The sequence below is a fragment of the Haliotis cracherodii genome, unplaced genomic scaffold, assembly GCF_022045235.1.
Source record: "Haliotis cracherodii isolate W230 unplaced genomic scaffold, xgHalCrac1.p SCAF_10, whole genome shotgun sequence".
NCBI classification, from domain to species: domain Eukaryota; kingdom Metazoa; phylum Mollusca; class Gastropoda; order Lepetellida; family Haliotidae; genus Haliotis; species Haliotis cracherodii.
The window spans coordinates 4,196,247-4,213,542 of NW_027266265.1; the positions used below are offsets into that span (position 1 = coordinate 4,196,247).

The 17,296-nt window shown below is 40.8% G+C and overlaps 1 protein-coding gene across 1 annotated transcript; it reads left to right on the top strand.

Moving 5' to 3' along the window:
- The first annotated feature begins 3,925 nt into the window (after window positions 1–3,925).
- On the top strand, window positions 3,926–7,485 carry LOC139445530 (streptococcal hemagglutinin-like). The gene is made up of 2 exons (XM_071226674.1): window positions 3,926–3,947; window positions 5,288–7,485. The coding sequence occupies exons 1-2, from the start codon at window positions 3,926–3,928 to the stop codon at window positions 7,483–7,485; spliced, it is 2,220 nt and encodes a 739-aa protein (XP_071082775.1).
- The last annotated feature ends 9,811 nt before the right edge of the window (window positions 7,486–17,296 follow it).

The following is a 17,296-nucleotide window of genomic DNA, read 5'->3' on the forward strand; positions in this document are numbered from 1 at the left end:
CGATGTTGTTCAAAGCGGTTTTAGACACATTTACTACCCCTCATAATTCTGAGCGCTGTCCTCCAACTGAACATCAGAGGCTTTTGGAATTCTTAATCTGTTGAAACAGAGTACGCTGTAGGGTTGTGTGGTGACACTAAGGCGTGCCAAGACATTTGCGATCGGGGTTCGAATCCCAGCTTCCCACATGAAGCCGTCACGCAAATGATACAACAGAAATATTGTTCAGAGCGGCGTTAAACCGAATTGTAACATAACTATTCATTTAATTCTCTAAATGTTATAAATAAAAATGATACAATGCAACGCAGCATTTCTATTCAGCTGATGAGAGTTTGTAATATATATTTGCTATGAGTGAGTGAAAGGTGTCATGGTCAGCACATGCTAGCTATATCAAGGAGACCTGTAAACAATGGCTTCACCAGACAAACCAGGGGCCGAAAACATGAGCACTTCTCGGGGGTACGACGACACGCGGCCATTGAACCTGGCCATCCAACTGTTCATGTTATCTGAGTACGACTTGAGGACTTTCGTAGTGTTGTTTGTTCCATCCTTAGTTTGAATCTGCAAAATGAACTAACTCCATAAAATACTATAAAACAAATCTAAACGTACTTAAGGTTAAAGATGTGAGAACGTTTGAGCATAGTTCACGTATAACTTTATATATACAAAACAGATTGGAATGCAGCAAGAGGGCGTTTGCTTGTTTGGAGCACGGCCTTTCTGTAGAGATTTCTAAGAACGTCACGTGACTCTTGCTGAAACGTTGTCTACGGCTCATCAGTATACTGTTTACTGGATTGATTGAACAAGTACATCATCTCAGCTACCCAGCTGACCCACCCCTGTGTGTCTCGACAGTGTGTCTGGATGATATAATTCATATTCAAAATGTAAACTTTTGATGTGATGAAAATGCATTAAATACTTCATTGCTATTTAATCCGATCGTACTTTCATAAGAATCAGTTTTCGGTGATTTAATTATTGCGACTTGGCGTAAAATCGCATGGCAATACTTGCAACATAACCCATGTCGGTATGCGTGCACTAACAGTTAGAAGCCAGGTTAATAAATGTGTAAAAAATATAAAACTTAAAAAGGTAGGTTTACATAATCATCACTGCAAGAGTAATCCACTCTGTGTGTAACGATGTGTGTGATGTGTCCACTAGTACAACATAAGCAGGTGTTAATGATGTGTGTAATGTGTCCACTAGTACAACATAAGCAGGTGTTAATGATGTGTGTGATGTGTCCACTAGTACAACATAAGCAGGTGTTAATGATGTGTGTGATATATCCACTAGTACAACATAAGCATCTGTTAATCACACGTGTGGTGTGTCCACTAGTACTACATAAGCAGGTGTTAATGATGTGTGTGATGTGTCCACTAGTACAACATAAGCATCTGTTAATCACACGTGTGGTGTGTCCACTAGTACAACATAAGCAGGTGTTAATGATGTGTGTGATGTGTCCACTAGTACAACATAAGCAGGTGTTAATGATGTGTGTAATGTGTCCACTAGTACAACGTAAGCAGATGTTAATGGTGTGTGTAATGTGCCCACTAGTACAACATAAGCAGGTGTTAATGATGTGTGTAATGTGTCCACTAGTACAACATAAGCAGGTGTTAATGATGTGTGTGATGTGTCCACTAGTACAACATAAGCAGGTGTTAATGATGTGTGTGATATATCCACTAGTACAACATAAGCATCTGTTAATCACACGTGTGGTGTGTCCACTAGTACTACATAAGCAGGTGTTAATGATGTGTGTGATGTGTCCACTAGTACAACATAAGCATCTGTTAATCACACGTGTGGTGTGTCCACTAGTACAACATAAGCAGGTGTTAATGATGTGTGTGATGTGTCCACTAGTACAACATAAGCAGGTGTTAATGATGTGTGTAATGTGTCCACTAGTACAACGTAAGCAGATGTTAATGGTGTGTGTAATGTGCCCACTAGTACAACATAAGCAGGTGTTAATGATGTGTGTGATGTGTCCACTAGTACAACATAAGCAGATGTTAATGGTGTGTGTAATGTGCCCACTAGTACAACATAAGCAGGTGTTAATGATGTGTGTAATGTGTCCACTAGTACAACATAAGCAGGTGTTAATGATGTGTGTGATGTGTCCACTAGTACAACGTAAGCATCTGTTAATGATGTGTGATGTGCCCACTAGTACAACATAAGCAGATGTTAATGATGTGTGTGATGTGTCCACTAGTACAACATAAGCATCTGTTAATCACACGTGTGGTGTGTCCACTAGTACAACATAAGCAGGTGTTAATGATGTGTGTGATGTGTCCACTAGTACAACATAAGCAGGTGTTAATGATGTGTGTAATGTGTCCACTAGTACAACGTAAGCAGATGTTAATGGTGTGTGTAATGTGCCCACTAGTACAACATAAGCAGGTGTTAATGATGTGTGTGATGTGTCCACTAGTACAACATAAGCAGATGTTAATGGTGTGTGTAATGTGCCCACTAGTACAACATAAGCAGGTGTTAATGATGTGTGTAATGTGTCCACTAGTACAACATAAGCAGGTGTTAATGATGTGTGTGATGTGTCCACTAGTACAACGTAAGCATCTGTTAATGATGTGTGATGTGCCCACTAGTACAACATAAGCAGATGTTAATGATGTGTGTGATGTGTCCACTAGTACTACATAAGCAGGTGTTAATGATGTGTAATGTGTCCACTAGTACAACATAAGCAGATGTTAATGATGTGTGTAATGTGTCCACTAGTACAACATAAGCAGATGTTAATGATGTGTGTGATGTGTCCACTAGTACAACATAAGCAGATGTTAATGGTGTGTGTAATGTGTCCACTAGTACAACATAAGCAGGTGTTAATGATGTGTGTGATGTGTCCACTAGTACAACATAAGCAGGTGTTAATGATGTGTGTGATGTATTCACTAGTACTACATAAGCAGGTGTTAATGATGTGTGTGATGTGTCCACTAGTACTACATAAGCAGGTGTTAATGATGTGTGTGATGTGTCCACTAGTACTACATAAGCAGGTGTTAATGATGTGTGTGGTGTCCCCACTAGTACTACATAAGCAGGTGTTAATGATGTGTGTGATGTGTCCACTAGTACTACATAAGCAGATGTAAATAATGTGTGTGATGTGTCCACTAGTACAACATAAGCAGGTGTTAATGATGTGTGTGATATATCCACTAGTACAACATAAGCAGGTGTTAATGATGTGTGATGTGTCCACTAGTACAACATAACCATCTGTTAATGATGTGTGTGATGTGTCCACTAGTACAACATAAGCAGGTGTTAATGATGTGTGATGTGTCCACTAGTACAACATAACCATCTGTTAATGATGTGTGTGATGTGTCCACTAGTACAATATAAGCAGGTGTTAATGATATGTGTGATGTGCCCACTAGTGCAACATAACCATCTGTTAATGATATGTGTGATCTGTCCACTAGTACAACATAAGCAGGTATTAATGATGTGTGTGATGTGTCCACTAGTACAACATAACCATCAGTTAATGATGTGTATGGTGTGTCCAACCGTCAAACCCGACGATCTAGACAACCTAATGGTTTAAATTGCTAACACGTTTGCAACTGATACTACCCAGATATATTTTTTTATGAAACATAAAACAGTGTACCTACTATTGGTAATTGATATGTTCCGTAGTTTCATTCGATCAGTATATGTGATACATAGCTGCCTCACGGGTCCATGATTCACTCAAATTGACGAGTAAACGTTTAAGCTAAACCTCGATTTATGCCCGCTGTGGAGTCAAGTTAGTATTGTTGCGAAAGTACGAAAGAGTTAAAAAGAGTTCATGACTAAGTGTCAGGTGCAAGTTTCATTCGTGACAATGGATTGCCAGTTCAATATATGTAAGTAAGGGCGTGGTAAAATGGAAAAGGTGTCCTGCAAAATTCATTAAAAACACAAGGAATACCTCTAATCTCTATTAGAAGTGACATTACTGAATTTATTAGCTGCTTCATACTCTCTGTGGGAGATTGTGATTTAATGCATACAATATGACCTTCGGTATTTTTGCAATTGAAAACGTGTTAAATAAATAGTCTAAATCCTTCTGTCTTTTACGTGATGTTTATGGCGACTTGCTGGGCTACTGATTTGGCTAAACTGTCAAACATGGGTCAAATGTCGTCTACTTTAAGTCTGTACCGCTTGACGCCACACAGAAAAAACTAAAACTGTCATTTTCAACTGATATTTTGGTGGCATGGCGTTAACACGTGACCTCGGCGAGATTTCTCGAGAACAGTCTCGGGCCCCGTAGGATCACCGATTAAAGTAAAGTGTACTAACAACGTTTGAATTCCTTGACTGGGAGTAGTCATACTGATTGCTCTTGCCATCAACCACTATTTGGTGTGGATCCACTTGACTATTCAGATCACATAACACCGCACTATTACGGTCGTTTTTACCACAAACTGAAAAAGTTCAAGGCCCAAGAGTCCAAATAAACATATTTTTGTCCAAACAGTGTGGCGTCAACTGCATGCTCCCCACACTGAGGTCAGACCGGTAGACTCCCAGTGGCGCCAATTCATATGTTTTGTTGTGCGTTTAATTTGAAATTTAAAGTTAACTATACACATAATTATAATCCTTGGAAATTAGTACAGAGGGTTCTACATGTTGTGTCCCTTTTTACTACAGGGTGCCCATTTGCTCCGGGGCAAAAGCCAAAAGGAGACACAATAGGAGACCTATCCAGCTACTCTCCGGCGCCAGCGTTGCTAGACGAACCTCACAAAGTATCCTACTTCTTGTCTCACAGGCTGAATGTTCGCATGTGATGCTGCTTACTGGAAAAGCATGATGATTATAAATCATCTTATAAAAGCAAACTATGTTGTCATCAATTTCCTAAAAAACAAAATGTAAAAGAGGTTATAATTGTTTTCCTCAGACTGTTGTTTGATACTTCCTGCTTTTAATGATAATTTATCTCACGTTTTCCTCTGATGTTGCACGCTGAAAAACTGATAAAGCAAACTTTAACAACTACATGCTGTGCGATATGAAATGACCTTGAAGACCGGGTGACTGAATGCACAAGAAGATGATGACAGAATGAATAAATGAATGAATAGTTGAATGAATGAATGAGTGCCTGGGAAGATGAGTATATGAATGTCAATGGAAATGAGTGACTGGATGGCCTTATGAATTGAGTGACCAAAAATCCTTGAAGGTAAATCATTGAATGCCCGTGACGATAAATGTATCAGTGTCAGTGCCAGTGAAGATAAATGTATCAGTGTCAGTGCCTGTGAAGATAAATGTATCAGTGTCAGTGCCTGTGAAGATAAATGTATCAGTGTCAGTGCCTGTGAAGATAAATGTATCAGTGTCAGTGCCTGTGAAGATAAATGTATCAGTGTCAGTGCCTGTGAAGATAAATGTATCAGTGTCAGTGCCCGTGAAGATAAAAGTATCAATGCCAGTGAAGATAAATGTATCAATGTCAGTGCCCGTGAAGATAAATGTATCAATGCCCGTGAAGATAAATGTATCAGTGTCAGTGCCTGTGAAGATAAATGTATCAGTGTCAGTGCCAGTGAAGATAAATGTATCAGTGTCAGTGCCCGTGAAGATAAATGTATCAGTGTCAGTGCCTGTGAAGATAAATTTATCAGTGTCAATGCCTGTGAAGATAAATGTATCAATGCTCGTGAAGATAAATGTATCAATGCCAGTGAAGATAAATGTATCAATGCCAGTGCCAGTGAAGATAAATGTATCAGTGTCAGTGCCTGTGAAGATAAATGTATCAATGTCAGTGCCTGTGAAGATAAATGTATCAGTGTCAGTGCCAGTGAAGATAAATGTATCAGTGTCAGTGCCTGTGAAGATAAATGTATCAGTGTCAGTGCCCGTGAAGATAAAAGTATCAATGCCAGTGAAGATAAATGTATCAATGTCAGTGCCTGTGAAGATAAATGTATCAATGCCTGTGAAGATAAATGTATCAGTGTCAGTGCCTGTGAAGATAAATGTATCAATGTCAGTACCAGTGAAGATAAATGTATCAGTGTCAGTGCCTGTGAAGATAAATGTATCAATGCCTGTGAAGATAAATGTATCAGTGTCAGTGCCTGTGAAGATAAATGTATCAATGTCAGTGCCCGTGAAGATAAATGTATCAGAGTCAGTGCCCGTGAAGATAAATGTATCAGTGTCAGTGCCCGTGAAGATAAATGTATCAGTGTCAGTGCCTGTGAAGATAAATGTATCAATGCCAGTGAAGATAAATGTATCAATGTCAGTGCCCGTGAAGATAAATGTATCAGTGTCAGTGCCTGTGAAGATAAATGTATCAATGCCTGTGAAGATAAATGTATCAATGTCAGTGCCCGTGAAGATAAATGTATCAGTGTCAGTGCCAGTGAAGATAAATGTATCAATGCCTGTGAAGATAAATGTATCAATGTCAGTGTCCGTGAAGATAAATGTATCAGTGTCAGTGCCTGTGAAGATAAAAGTATCAATGCCGGTGAAGATAAAAGTATCAATGCCAGTGAAGATAAATGTATCAGTGTCAGTGCCCGTGAAGATAAATGTATCAATGCCAGTGAAGATAAATGTATCAGTGTCAATGCCTGTGAAGATAAATGTATCAGTGTCAGTGCCTGTGAAGATAAATGTATCAATGCCTGTGAAGATAAAAGTATCAGTGTCAGTGCCTCTGAAGATAAATGTATCAATGTCAGTACCAGTGAAGATAAATGTATCAGTGTCAGTGCCCGTGAAGATAAATGTATCAGTGTCAGTGCCTGTGAAGATAAATGTATCAGTGTCAGTGCCCGTGAAGATAAATGTATCAATGCCTGTGAAGATAAATGTATCAATGTCAGTGCCTGTGAAGATAAATGTATCAGTGTCAGTGCCTGTGAAGATAAATGTATCAATGCTCGTGAAGATAAATGTATCAATGCCAGGGAAGATAAATGTATCAGTGTCAGTGGCAGTGAAGATAAATGTATCAGTGTCAGTGCCCGTGAAGATAAATGTATCAATGTCAGTGCCTCTGAAGATAAATGTATCAGTGTCAGTGCCCGTGAAGATAAATGTATCAATGCCTGTGAAGATAAATGTATCAGTGTCAGTGCCTGTGAAGATAAATGTATCAGTGTCAGTACCAGTGAAGATAAATGTATCAATGTCAGTGCCCGTGAAGATAAATGTATCAATGTCAGTGCCTCTGAAGATAAATGTATCAGTGTCAGTGCCTGTGAAGATAAATGTATCAGTATCAGTACCAGTGAAGATAAATGTATCAGTGTCAGTGCCCGTGAAGATAAATGTATCAATGCCCGTGAAGATAAATGTATCAATGCCAGTGAAGATAAAAGTATCAATGCCAGTGACGATAACTGTGTCAAAATCTGATGGAGCAGAAAGGAGCCAGAAAGGGATATTGGGGTTGTAAGGATCAACTACTAGTTCAGAAAATGAAGAGGCTAAAACTTACCACCGTAGCCTCTCAATGTGTTGGATAGACTACAGAAAAGCTAATGATTCTGTACCTCACGAATGAATTTTGAGGTCACTGGAATGTATTGACCTCCCTGAGCGACTACTTGTTTTACTCAAGTCGTTAATGAGTTGCAGGTCAACTCAACTTGAGATGTATTCGCAGGGTCAGGTGGTGACTTCGGAACCCATTTCTATCAGAAGAGGAATATTTCAGGGCGATTCTTTTAGCCCTTTGCTTTTCTGTTTGTCACTAAATCCTTTAAGCTTTTTGCTCGGCAAAGAGGAAGGTTATCACCGGGGATCTCCTAAGCAGAGATACCCAACACTCCTTACTCACCTCCTTTACATGGATGACTATGAACTTATTGCCAATGGAGGATCCACACTCAAAAAAACAGATTCTGCTTGTCGAGTCCTTTTCTAATGATATCGGCATGTCCTTTGGACTCGACAAATGCAACATTCTTCAATTGAAACGTGGCAGGAGGAGTTATTGACCATCTTGTGAAAGGTGAGGCCTAGGGATGCAGATTAGGGACAAACTCCAGAATGCCCATATCAAGGGCAAACCTCGGGCAGAATACAAATGTAGACTGACGAAAATCTTGAGTTCAGAGCTGAACGCTCGCAATAAAGTCAAAGCCACAAATACTTATGCTGTGCCAGTCCTTTCGTATTCTTTTGGTTTTGTTGATTTGACGAAACAAGAAATTCAGGGTATTGACACCCTCACATGAAGAATCATGTCAGACAATAGATCCCACCACCCTCGCTCTTCCCTCAATCGCTTATACTTACCAGTTATGATGGGAGGGTGTTGTTTGATTATTGTGGAGGCTTGATGATGAAAACAAGACATTCCACAGTTTTCTAAAACGAGCCAAGGATGTGGGACATAACCTCAATGTCGGTGTTGATTTTGTGGATGGTTCTGTACTGCTGGACGGTACAGAAATGGGTGTCAACCAAGCGAAGTGCCATATCAAGTCGGCCCAGACTCTGTTTTTAAAGGAGAGGCTATCTGATGACCACTAAATCGAGTGTGTGTGCAGTGTGTTGAGATGATTAGCAACCCTGCAGAGTCCTTTGCTTGGATGAAGTCGGCTGGCCTGAAAAGTGAAACAGAACGATTTATGTTTGCTGCTCAGGACCAGTCACTTCCAACTCGAAACCTTCGGTGTGTGATTTTGTATCAAAATGTAAATATGAAATGTAGATTATGTAATTGATTTAATGAGACTGTCCAACACATTGTCAGTGGATGCCCAGCTTTGGCACAAACACAGTATCTTAAACGACATGATGGTATGTCTCGATCATTTTATTACCGTGTTCGCCATGCTTGTAGTTTTGACACAGAGGTCCATCCATGGTACGACCCGGAATATGTAGAGGGCGTCGTGGAAAATGATAAATACAAAATTCTTTGGAATAGGCCCCTTTACAGCCTCAGACGTATCCAGGCCAACAAACCCGATCTTGTCCTTTTTGATAAATCCAATGAATTTATACATTATTTATATACATTTATATACTTGAATTCTCTGTCCCCTTTGACACTAATGTGATTGACAAGATTGGGGGATTGGGGGATTGGGGGAAAACATGGCAAATATGCGGGCCTCGCTTTCGAAATGTCACGCTTGCATCCCAAGTACTAAGTTGTCCGACTCCCCATTGTTCTCGGTGCCTTATATTTGGTACCTACCAATCTGTTGACATTGGGAGAGTGCCCGGGTTTGCGTGAGTGAGTGAGTGAGTATGGTTTACGCCGCTTTTAGCAATATCCCAGCAATATCACGGCGGGGAACACCAGAAATGGGCTTCACACATTGTACCCATGTCGGGAATCGAACCCGGGTCTTCGGCGTGGCGTGCGAACGCTTTAACCAGCTAGGCTATCCGACCGCCCCCTAGAAGGGAAGAAGATAGGTGAGTTAATAAAGTACATAATGTGCATATGTAATGATGATTTCACTCGCTCTAAATCGTGACGTCATGCATGACGTAATAGGCATCACTGTTGATTGTTTAGATTTACTGACGCAACAGTAGATGACGTCATATTGATAACGTGAACTTTTCTACACGGTGCTCTCTACAGCTTTTTATTAAGGATAATAAAGATATCCATCTATTTGTGTGTATGTAGTAAACAATTTCTCGCCAATTCTTACACTGGTTTCATCAGAATGCCAATAAAGTAATATTATGCAGATTGTCTGGATTTGTATAACTTACTGTTCAATATATTTAAACCTTTACTTATACCGCACCGATCTTATCTGAAAACTGTTATCAGGAAGAGAAAGAAATACTTGTGGCTTGCGTTACGATTTCAAAACATAACGGTGAACATGAAACGGTTTGATAAATGTGTAAAGCCACACTAAACGGCATGTGCTATGGAAATGTACACTACAAGTGTTATATACCAAGAAGCGCCCAATGTACAAATATTAATTGCAAACAAGAATGGCTCCACTGTTATATTCTACACGAAGAGCGTTGCCTCTAACAAATCTACATAAAGGCATAAAATTGTTCCTATGTTATAATTGTCAAAGGTTACATATGTTAATGATGTCGAAATGACGTATTACCCTGTTAAAGAAAGGTTTAAACATTGCTGGAAGCGTATAGGGTAAAACATATTGCAAGTTATCATTTCGAATTCGTACGTAATAAGTAAAACAGTAAAATACCTTTTCTTTTCTTTCTTCATATGTTTCTTTAAAGCATTTGGATAAAATAGGGATTTGATAAAAGATGTTCCTTCAACTTAAGTATAAATGAGTTTAGGAAGTGTTTTCAGAGCGCCTCTGTGTTTGAAGTTGAATCAATTATGGAAGATTCCGTATTTAATAATAGGCTTTGGTGTTTATTAAAACCTCCATTGTACAGTATTTTTCTTATCAATGCCCAAACTGTGCCAAGTTAAATGTTAAACCTATAAACAAAATAGTTTTAAGTATTTGAAGTTTAATTATCTGTAAATCCTCATTTTATTGCCGTTAAATTTGTTTCGTATAATTTGGGCCTTTTAGCATTGTTTTATATCTTAAATATGTTTAATGACTTTCGCTTTTTGCTCTATAAGACGAATTAAGAATAACTTAAAACTGAGAATTTTTTTGAACCACGATTGTCTATGCATTTTGCAAAAACCTTTCCTTTGAACCCATTTCAAGGAAGCACATAGTACGTCGACATTCATCATTTGTTACAATAGTATATTCAAAAAAGCATTCACCCACCGGATTAAGAGTTCATTTCCGTATTTTAAACACTCCGACTTCAGTCTACCTCGCTATTATTGTCAAGTCTCGTGCCAGGGGAACGTTGATGACTTCCGAATTTGTTAATGTCCTCCATTTCTCAAATTATATCATTCACGTCACCGTGACATCTTTGTCGTATGTGACTTCAAGGACACATTATCCTATCTCTTGTCTGGGCTATAGTCTGGGGAGGATTTATGACAATACGAAAGAGACATTGCATTAATTTCCTCAAATTCATTACCGGAAGATTTTATGTTCTTGGGACATTGACTTAGCTTAAGAGGACTATGTTATTATCAGTAGCATAAGAAATAGAAATTCGGACTGAAAATTAAAAACGTTACAAATCGTCGACATATAAATACATCGGGCCATATTCCATATTCCAGCACCCCTACCCTACACCTAACCCTACCCCATGCCTTAACCTATCCCTAATTCTGTCCCACCGCTACACTTCCGCCTACCCCTTCTCATACCCCCTCCCAGCTTCCCAGTCATTCTACGGCTAAGGCCACCCAACGTACAGTCATAGAATGACTTAATGCTCTCTTAATATACGTGTTATCAAATAAGGCAATTTCTACGCTAATGTAGCATTCCTTAGGGCCTCTATTCACTGATCATCGAAGTATAACATATGGGCCTTTCTCATGATAATGCTTGCTACCCTAGCTATTCGAGTTCAAGTGCATAAATACTGATGAAGCAGGGACGCTGACGCAACTCCTGAACGTCCTCCCACACGGTGACCAGCTTTAGTGTCCTCACTGTCATCCAAGTCATCGCTGTTTATTAATGATGTTCCGTCCATATTGACTAGACTGCATTACATATGACCAAAAATATTAATCTAATCCTCCGCAACTTTGACGTCAACGCGTAGATTTGAACAGTGAGTGAGTGTGATTTTACGCTGCTTTTAGTAATTATTCCAGAATACCACGACGGGGGAATCAGAAAATGGTTTCAAACATTGTACTCTAATAGCATTGGAACTCTTGTCTTCGGCGTGACGAGCCTACACTTTAACCCCTAGGCTACCCCATCGTCTCTCTGAAAAGTAAATTTATGTACGGCGTAAGAGAACGTCCTTGAACATCGGTCTCTGAACATCTCTACTCTGTCTCGCAAATATTAATTTCCTATGTGACAATTCTACTTTAATTTCATTTGTCGACTTGTTTTGTTAGTGTAAAATATAAAATTTTGTATTTTGAAACTTTCTTACTGAAGAATTGTTAGGGCGTTGAGTAGCGTCGTGGTTACTCCAATGTCCCGAGTTCGATTTTATACGTGGTTAAAATATATGAAGCCCACATGATAAACATATCGTACAAAACATACTCACTCCTTCACGGCAAATATCTTTGATTCTTTCATCACATCGCGGCCTTAAACAGCGTTCATTTACAATGAATGTGGTTATACTATACGCACAATAGGTGATTAACATTACCGTCAAAAGATCTTCATTTATCAAGCATGTTTAGTTCATAACAGCGATAAATCGGCAGACAGCCTCACAGCGGTGTTAAGAGGTCAAGGGATTAACTCCGAGTCATGAATGGCAAGGCCCGTTTAGGACGTCACGTGGCTGTACTTCAACATAAAAGATTCGGTAAGATTGACGCACACAGCTACATATGAAGTTAACGTCATGCGTTTGACGTCAGCGTGACAGTCATGTCAGTGCTACACTACGGTAAAATTGCCGTCATAAGACCGTCGTTGGGAATTGGTGATAGTTCACCGCCCTTTATAAACTAATTAATGGGAGAGAATGGTTGAAGTCACAGCCATGTCGTGGTTGAGGACACCATTTTGTTTGTTTGTTTATTTGTTTGTTTTTTAACGCCACAGTCAATATTCCAGCTGTGTGGCTGCGGTCTGTAAATAATTGAGTCTGAACCAGACAATCCAGTGACTGGCATCATGAGCATCGATCCAAGCAATTGGGATACGATGACTTGCATCAACCAAGTCAACGCGCCTGAGTACCCGACTCATTTGATCGCCTTTTACGACCAGCACATGTTTATTGGGACGTATCTAACCAGTAATGCCTACGGAACCCACATGTGCTGGGTCTTATCATAATGATAAGCAATTGAAAAGATAATCTTTGAAATATATGTTGCCGGAGAACAGTTATAAAACAATTTCGATTTCAGTCAGTGTATTTCAATATTTGTATGTCAATTTTTAAACATAAATAATAGTGTCACCTCCGTGTTCAAATATACAGATGGTGACCGATAGTGGATCGTATGTTCAACGGCGACCATTGCAGCGAGTAAACATGGCTTGCATCAGAGTAACGACATCTTTTTTTCTTCTTTTGGAGTAACGACATCGGTCAGCGGACCATGGACGAGTAGTGACCACATTGACCACACGGTAATCTCGGACACATGTCACAAGGTGTCTTCACATTGACCACACGGCCATCTCAGACACATGTCACAAGTGTCTTCACACTGACCACACGGCCATCTCAGACACATGTCACAAGTGTCTTCACACTGACCACACGGCCATCTCAGACACATGTCACAAGGTGTCTTCACACTGAATACACGGCCATCACAGACACATGTCACAAGGTGTCTTCACGCTGACCACACGGCCATCTCAGACACATGTCACAAGTGTCTTCACATTGACCACACGGCCATCTCAGACATGTGCCACAAGGTGTCTTCACACTGACCACACGGCCATCTCAGACACATGTCACAAGTGTCTTCACACTGACCACACGGCCATCTCAGACACATGTCACAAGTGTCTTCACACTGACCACACGACCATCTCAGACACATGTCACAAGGTGTCTTCACACTGACCACACGGCCATCTCAGACACGTGTCACAAGGTGTCTTCACACTGACCACACGGCCATCTCAGACACATGTCACAAGGTGTCCTCACACTGACCACACGGCCATCACAGACACATGTCACAAGGTGTCTTCACACTGACCACACGGCCATCACAGACACATGTCACAAGGTGTCTTCACACTGACCACACGACCATCACAGACACATCTCACAAGGTGTCTTCACACTGACCACACGGCCATCTCAGACACATGTCACAAGTGTCTTCACACTGACCACACGGCCATCTCAGACACATGTCACAAGTGTCTTCACACTGACCACACGGCCATCTCAGACACATGTCACAAGGTGTCTTCACACTGACCACACGGCCATCTCAGACACATGTCACAAGGTGTCTTCACACTGACCACACGGCCATCTCAGACACATGTCACAAGTGTCTTCACACTGACCACACGGCCATCTCAGACACATGTCACAAGTGTCTTCACACTGACCACACGGCCATCTCAGACACATGTCACAAGGTGTCTTCACACTGACCACACGGCCATCTCAGACACATGTCACAAGGTGTCTTCACACTGACCACACGGCCATCTCAGACACATGTCACAAGGTGTCTTCACACTGACCACACGGCCATCACAGACACATGTCACAAGGTGTCTTCACGAGATGCTGTGTTCTGTGTGTTGACTGTACACTAAACGGAAGACTCGAGTACGAAGGCACGCGTCTTAATCTTGAACCAAGCACTACCGTGTGTTCAATGTGATTCAGCGTCAGTATTGTAATACGGAGTCCCTACCAAGGATCCTCTTAACCCTTTGTCAAGGTCAGCCCCACAAAGCAAATACTGCCGTACATAGGGTTTCATGTCGTGGCTTAGTGAAGGGCGGGTCAGCGGGGACGGAGAGACCTAGTTCTGTCCCCCTTCTGTTGCGGCAATCTTCGTCAGGATCTCACCGTGTTTTCTGTTTTAAACAAACGTCGACATGTGGAGTTCTTATGTTATATTCTGATCTTAATGATTGTTCTGGAGCAGACTTCGTAATTTAGGACGATATATAAACATCACCCCACACACTCTCACTCACACACGTATTCATACACTCACTCACGCCCACACGCACGAACGAACACACACGTATTCGTACATACACACGCACACACAAACAAAAATACACACATGCATTCACATGCTCTCACACACACACACACACACACACACACACACACACACACACACACACACACACACACACACACACACACACACACACACACACACACACAAACACTTACGTTTTCAAACACATGGACTCACATACCCACACACTCACACACACAAACATATACGTATTCATACACACACTCACATAGATTCACATGTACACACACGACCTCTACCCCTCCACACACACGCAAATGTACACACAAAATACTCATGCCTATTCATACACACATGCACAGATGTACACACATGTACACACACTCTCACACACACACACACTCGCACATACACACACTCACATGTTCACACACTCACACATTACACACATACTCACATGCACACACACCCACTCGCACATACACACACTCACATGTACACACACTCACACATTACACACATACTCACATGCACACACACACACTCGCACATACACACACTCACACACACACTCGAACACAGACACTTTCACATGTACACACTAACACATATATACTCACATGTACACTCGCATACACACACTCGCACATACACACACTCACATGTACACACACTCACAAACAAATGTACACACATACTCACATGCACACACACTCGCTCACACACACATTACACACATACTCACATGTAAACACACAGTTACATGTACACACACATACACTCACATCTACACACACTCACGTACACATATACTCACATGCACACGCACTCGCACATAGACACTCTCGCATGTAAACACACTCACACATATATACTCACATGTACACACACACACTCACATGTACACTCGCACACACACACATACCCACATGCACATATTCACATGTACACACACACATTACACACATACTCACATATACACACACTCACACACTTGTACAGACATACACACATGCACACACACATTCGCAACTACACACTCTCACATATGCACACACTCACACATACATACTCACATGTACACACACTCACACATATACTCACATCTACATTCGCACACACACACTCGCACATACATACACTTTCACATGTACGCACACACATGTACACGAACACTTACATGTACACACACATACACACTCACATGTACACACACTCACACATACATACTCACATGTACACACACACACTCGCATTTACACACACACTCGCACATACACTCTCACATGTACACACACACTTTCACATGTACACACACTCTTTCACATGTACACACACACATACTCACACTAACACACACTAACACACACATACTCACATGTACACACACACTCGCACATACACACTCACATGTACACACATACACACACACACACACACACACACACTTACATGTACGCAGACTCACACACACATACTCACAGGTACAAACACACATACACACTCACATGTACACACATACTTTCACATGTACACACACACATACTCGCACGTACACACACTCACACACACATACTCACTTGTACACACACACTCGCACATACACACTCACATGTACACACACACATACTCACATGTACACACACACTCGCACATACACACTCATATGTACACACACACACTTGCACATACACATACCCACATGTACACACACACACACACACACTCATATGTACACACAATCACACACTCACATGTACACACACACTTGCACATACACACTCACATGTACACACACACACACACTCACATGTACACACGCTCACATGTACACACACTCACATGTACACACTCTCACATTTACACACACTGACATGTACACACACACTCGCACATACACACAGTCATACATACACACACTCACATACATACACACACTCACATATACACACACACATGTACACACACACACACACACTCACACTTACACACAGTCACATATACACACACTCACGTACACACACTCACATGTACACACACACATGCACACACACATACTCGCACTTACACACAGTCACATATACACACACTCACATACACACACTCACATGTACACACACACACACACACACACTCACATGTACACACACGGTTGCAGAAATACAAACATTCGGGTTAATCTTGCGTGTCATGTTATAAAATTTGCAGGAAACAATTGAGGACTTATAAATATTCACCAGTCCTAATTTCAAGTGTTTTGGTTGAATATTTACGATCTAACAAAAATGCAAATCCCGTCTCATGATGCTAGCAGACGTACGAAAATCAAACATGGCGCGCTTCGCCCGACCTCAGTATAATTTATTGCTATTTTAATATCAAAAAAGATTACACTGCCTTCATGAATATGCCTTGGTGAAAGTTGACGATCTTCTCAGTCGAAGAATGTTTCATTTGTCATTTTCCGTTTAA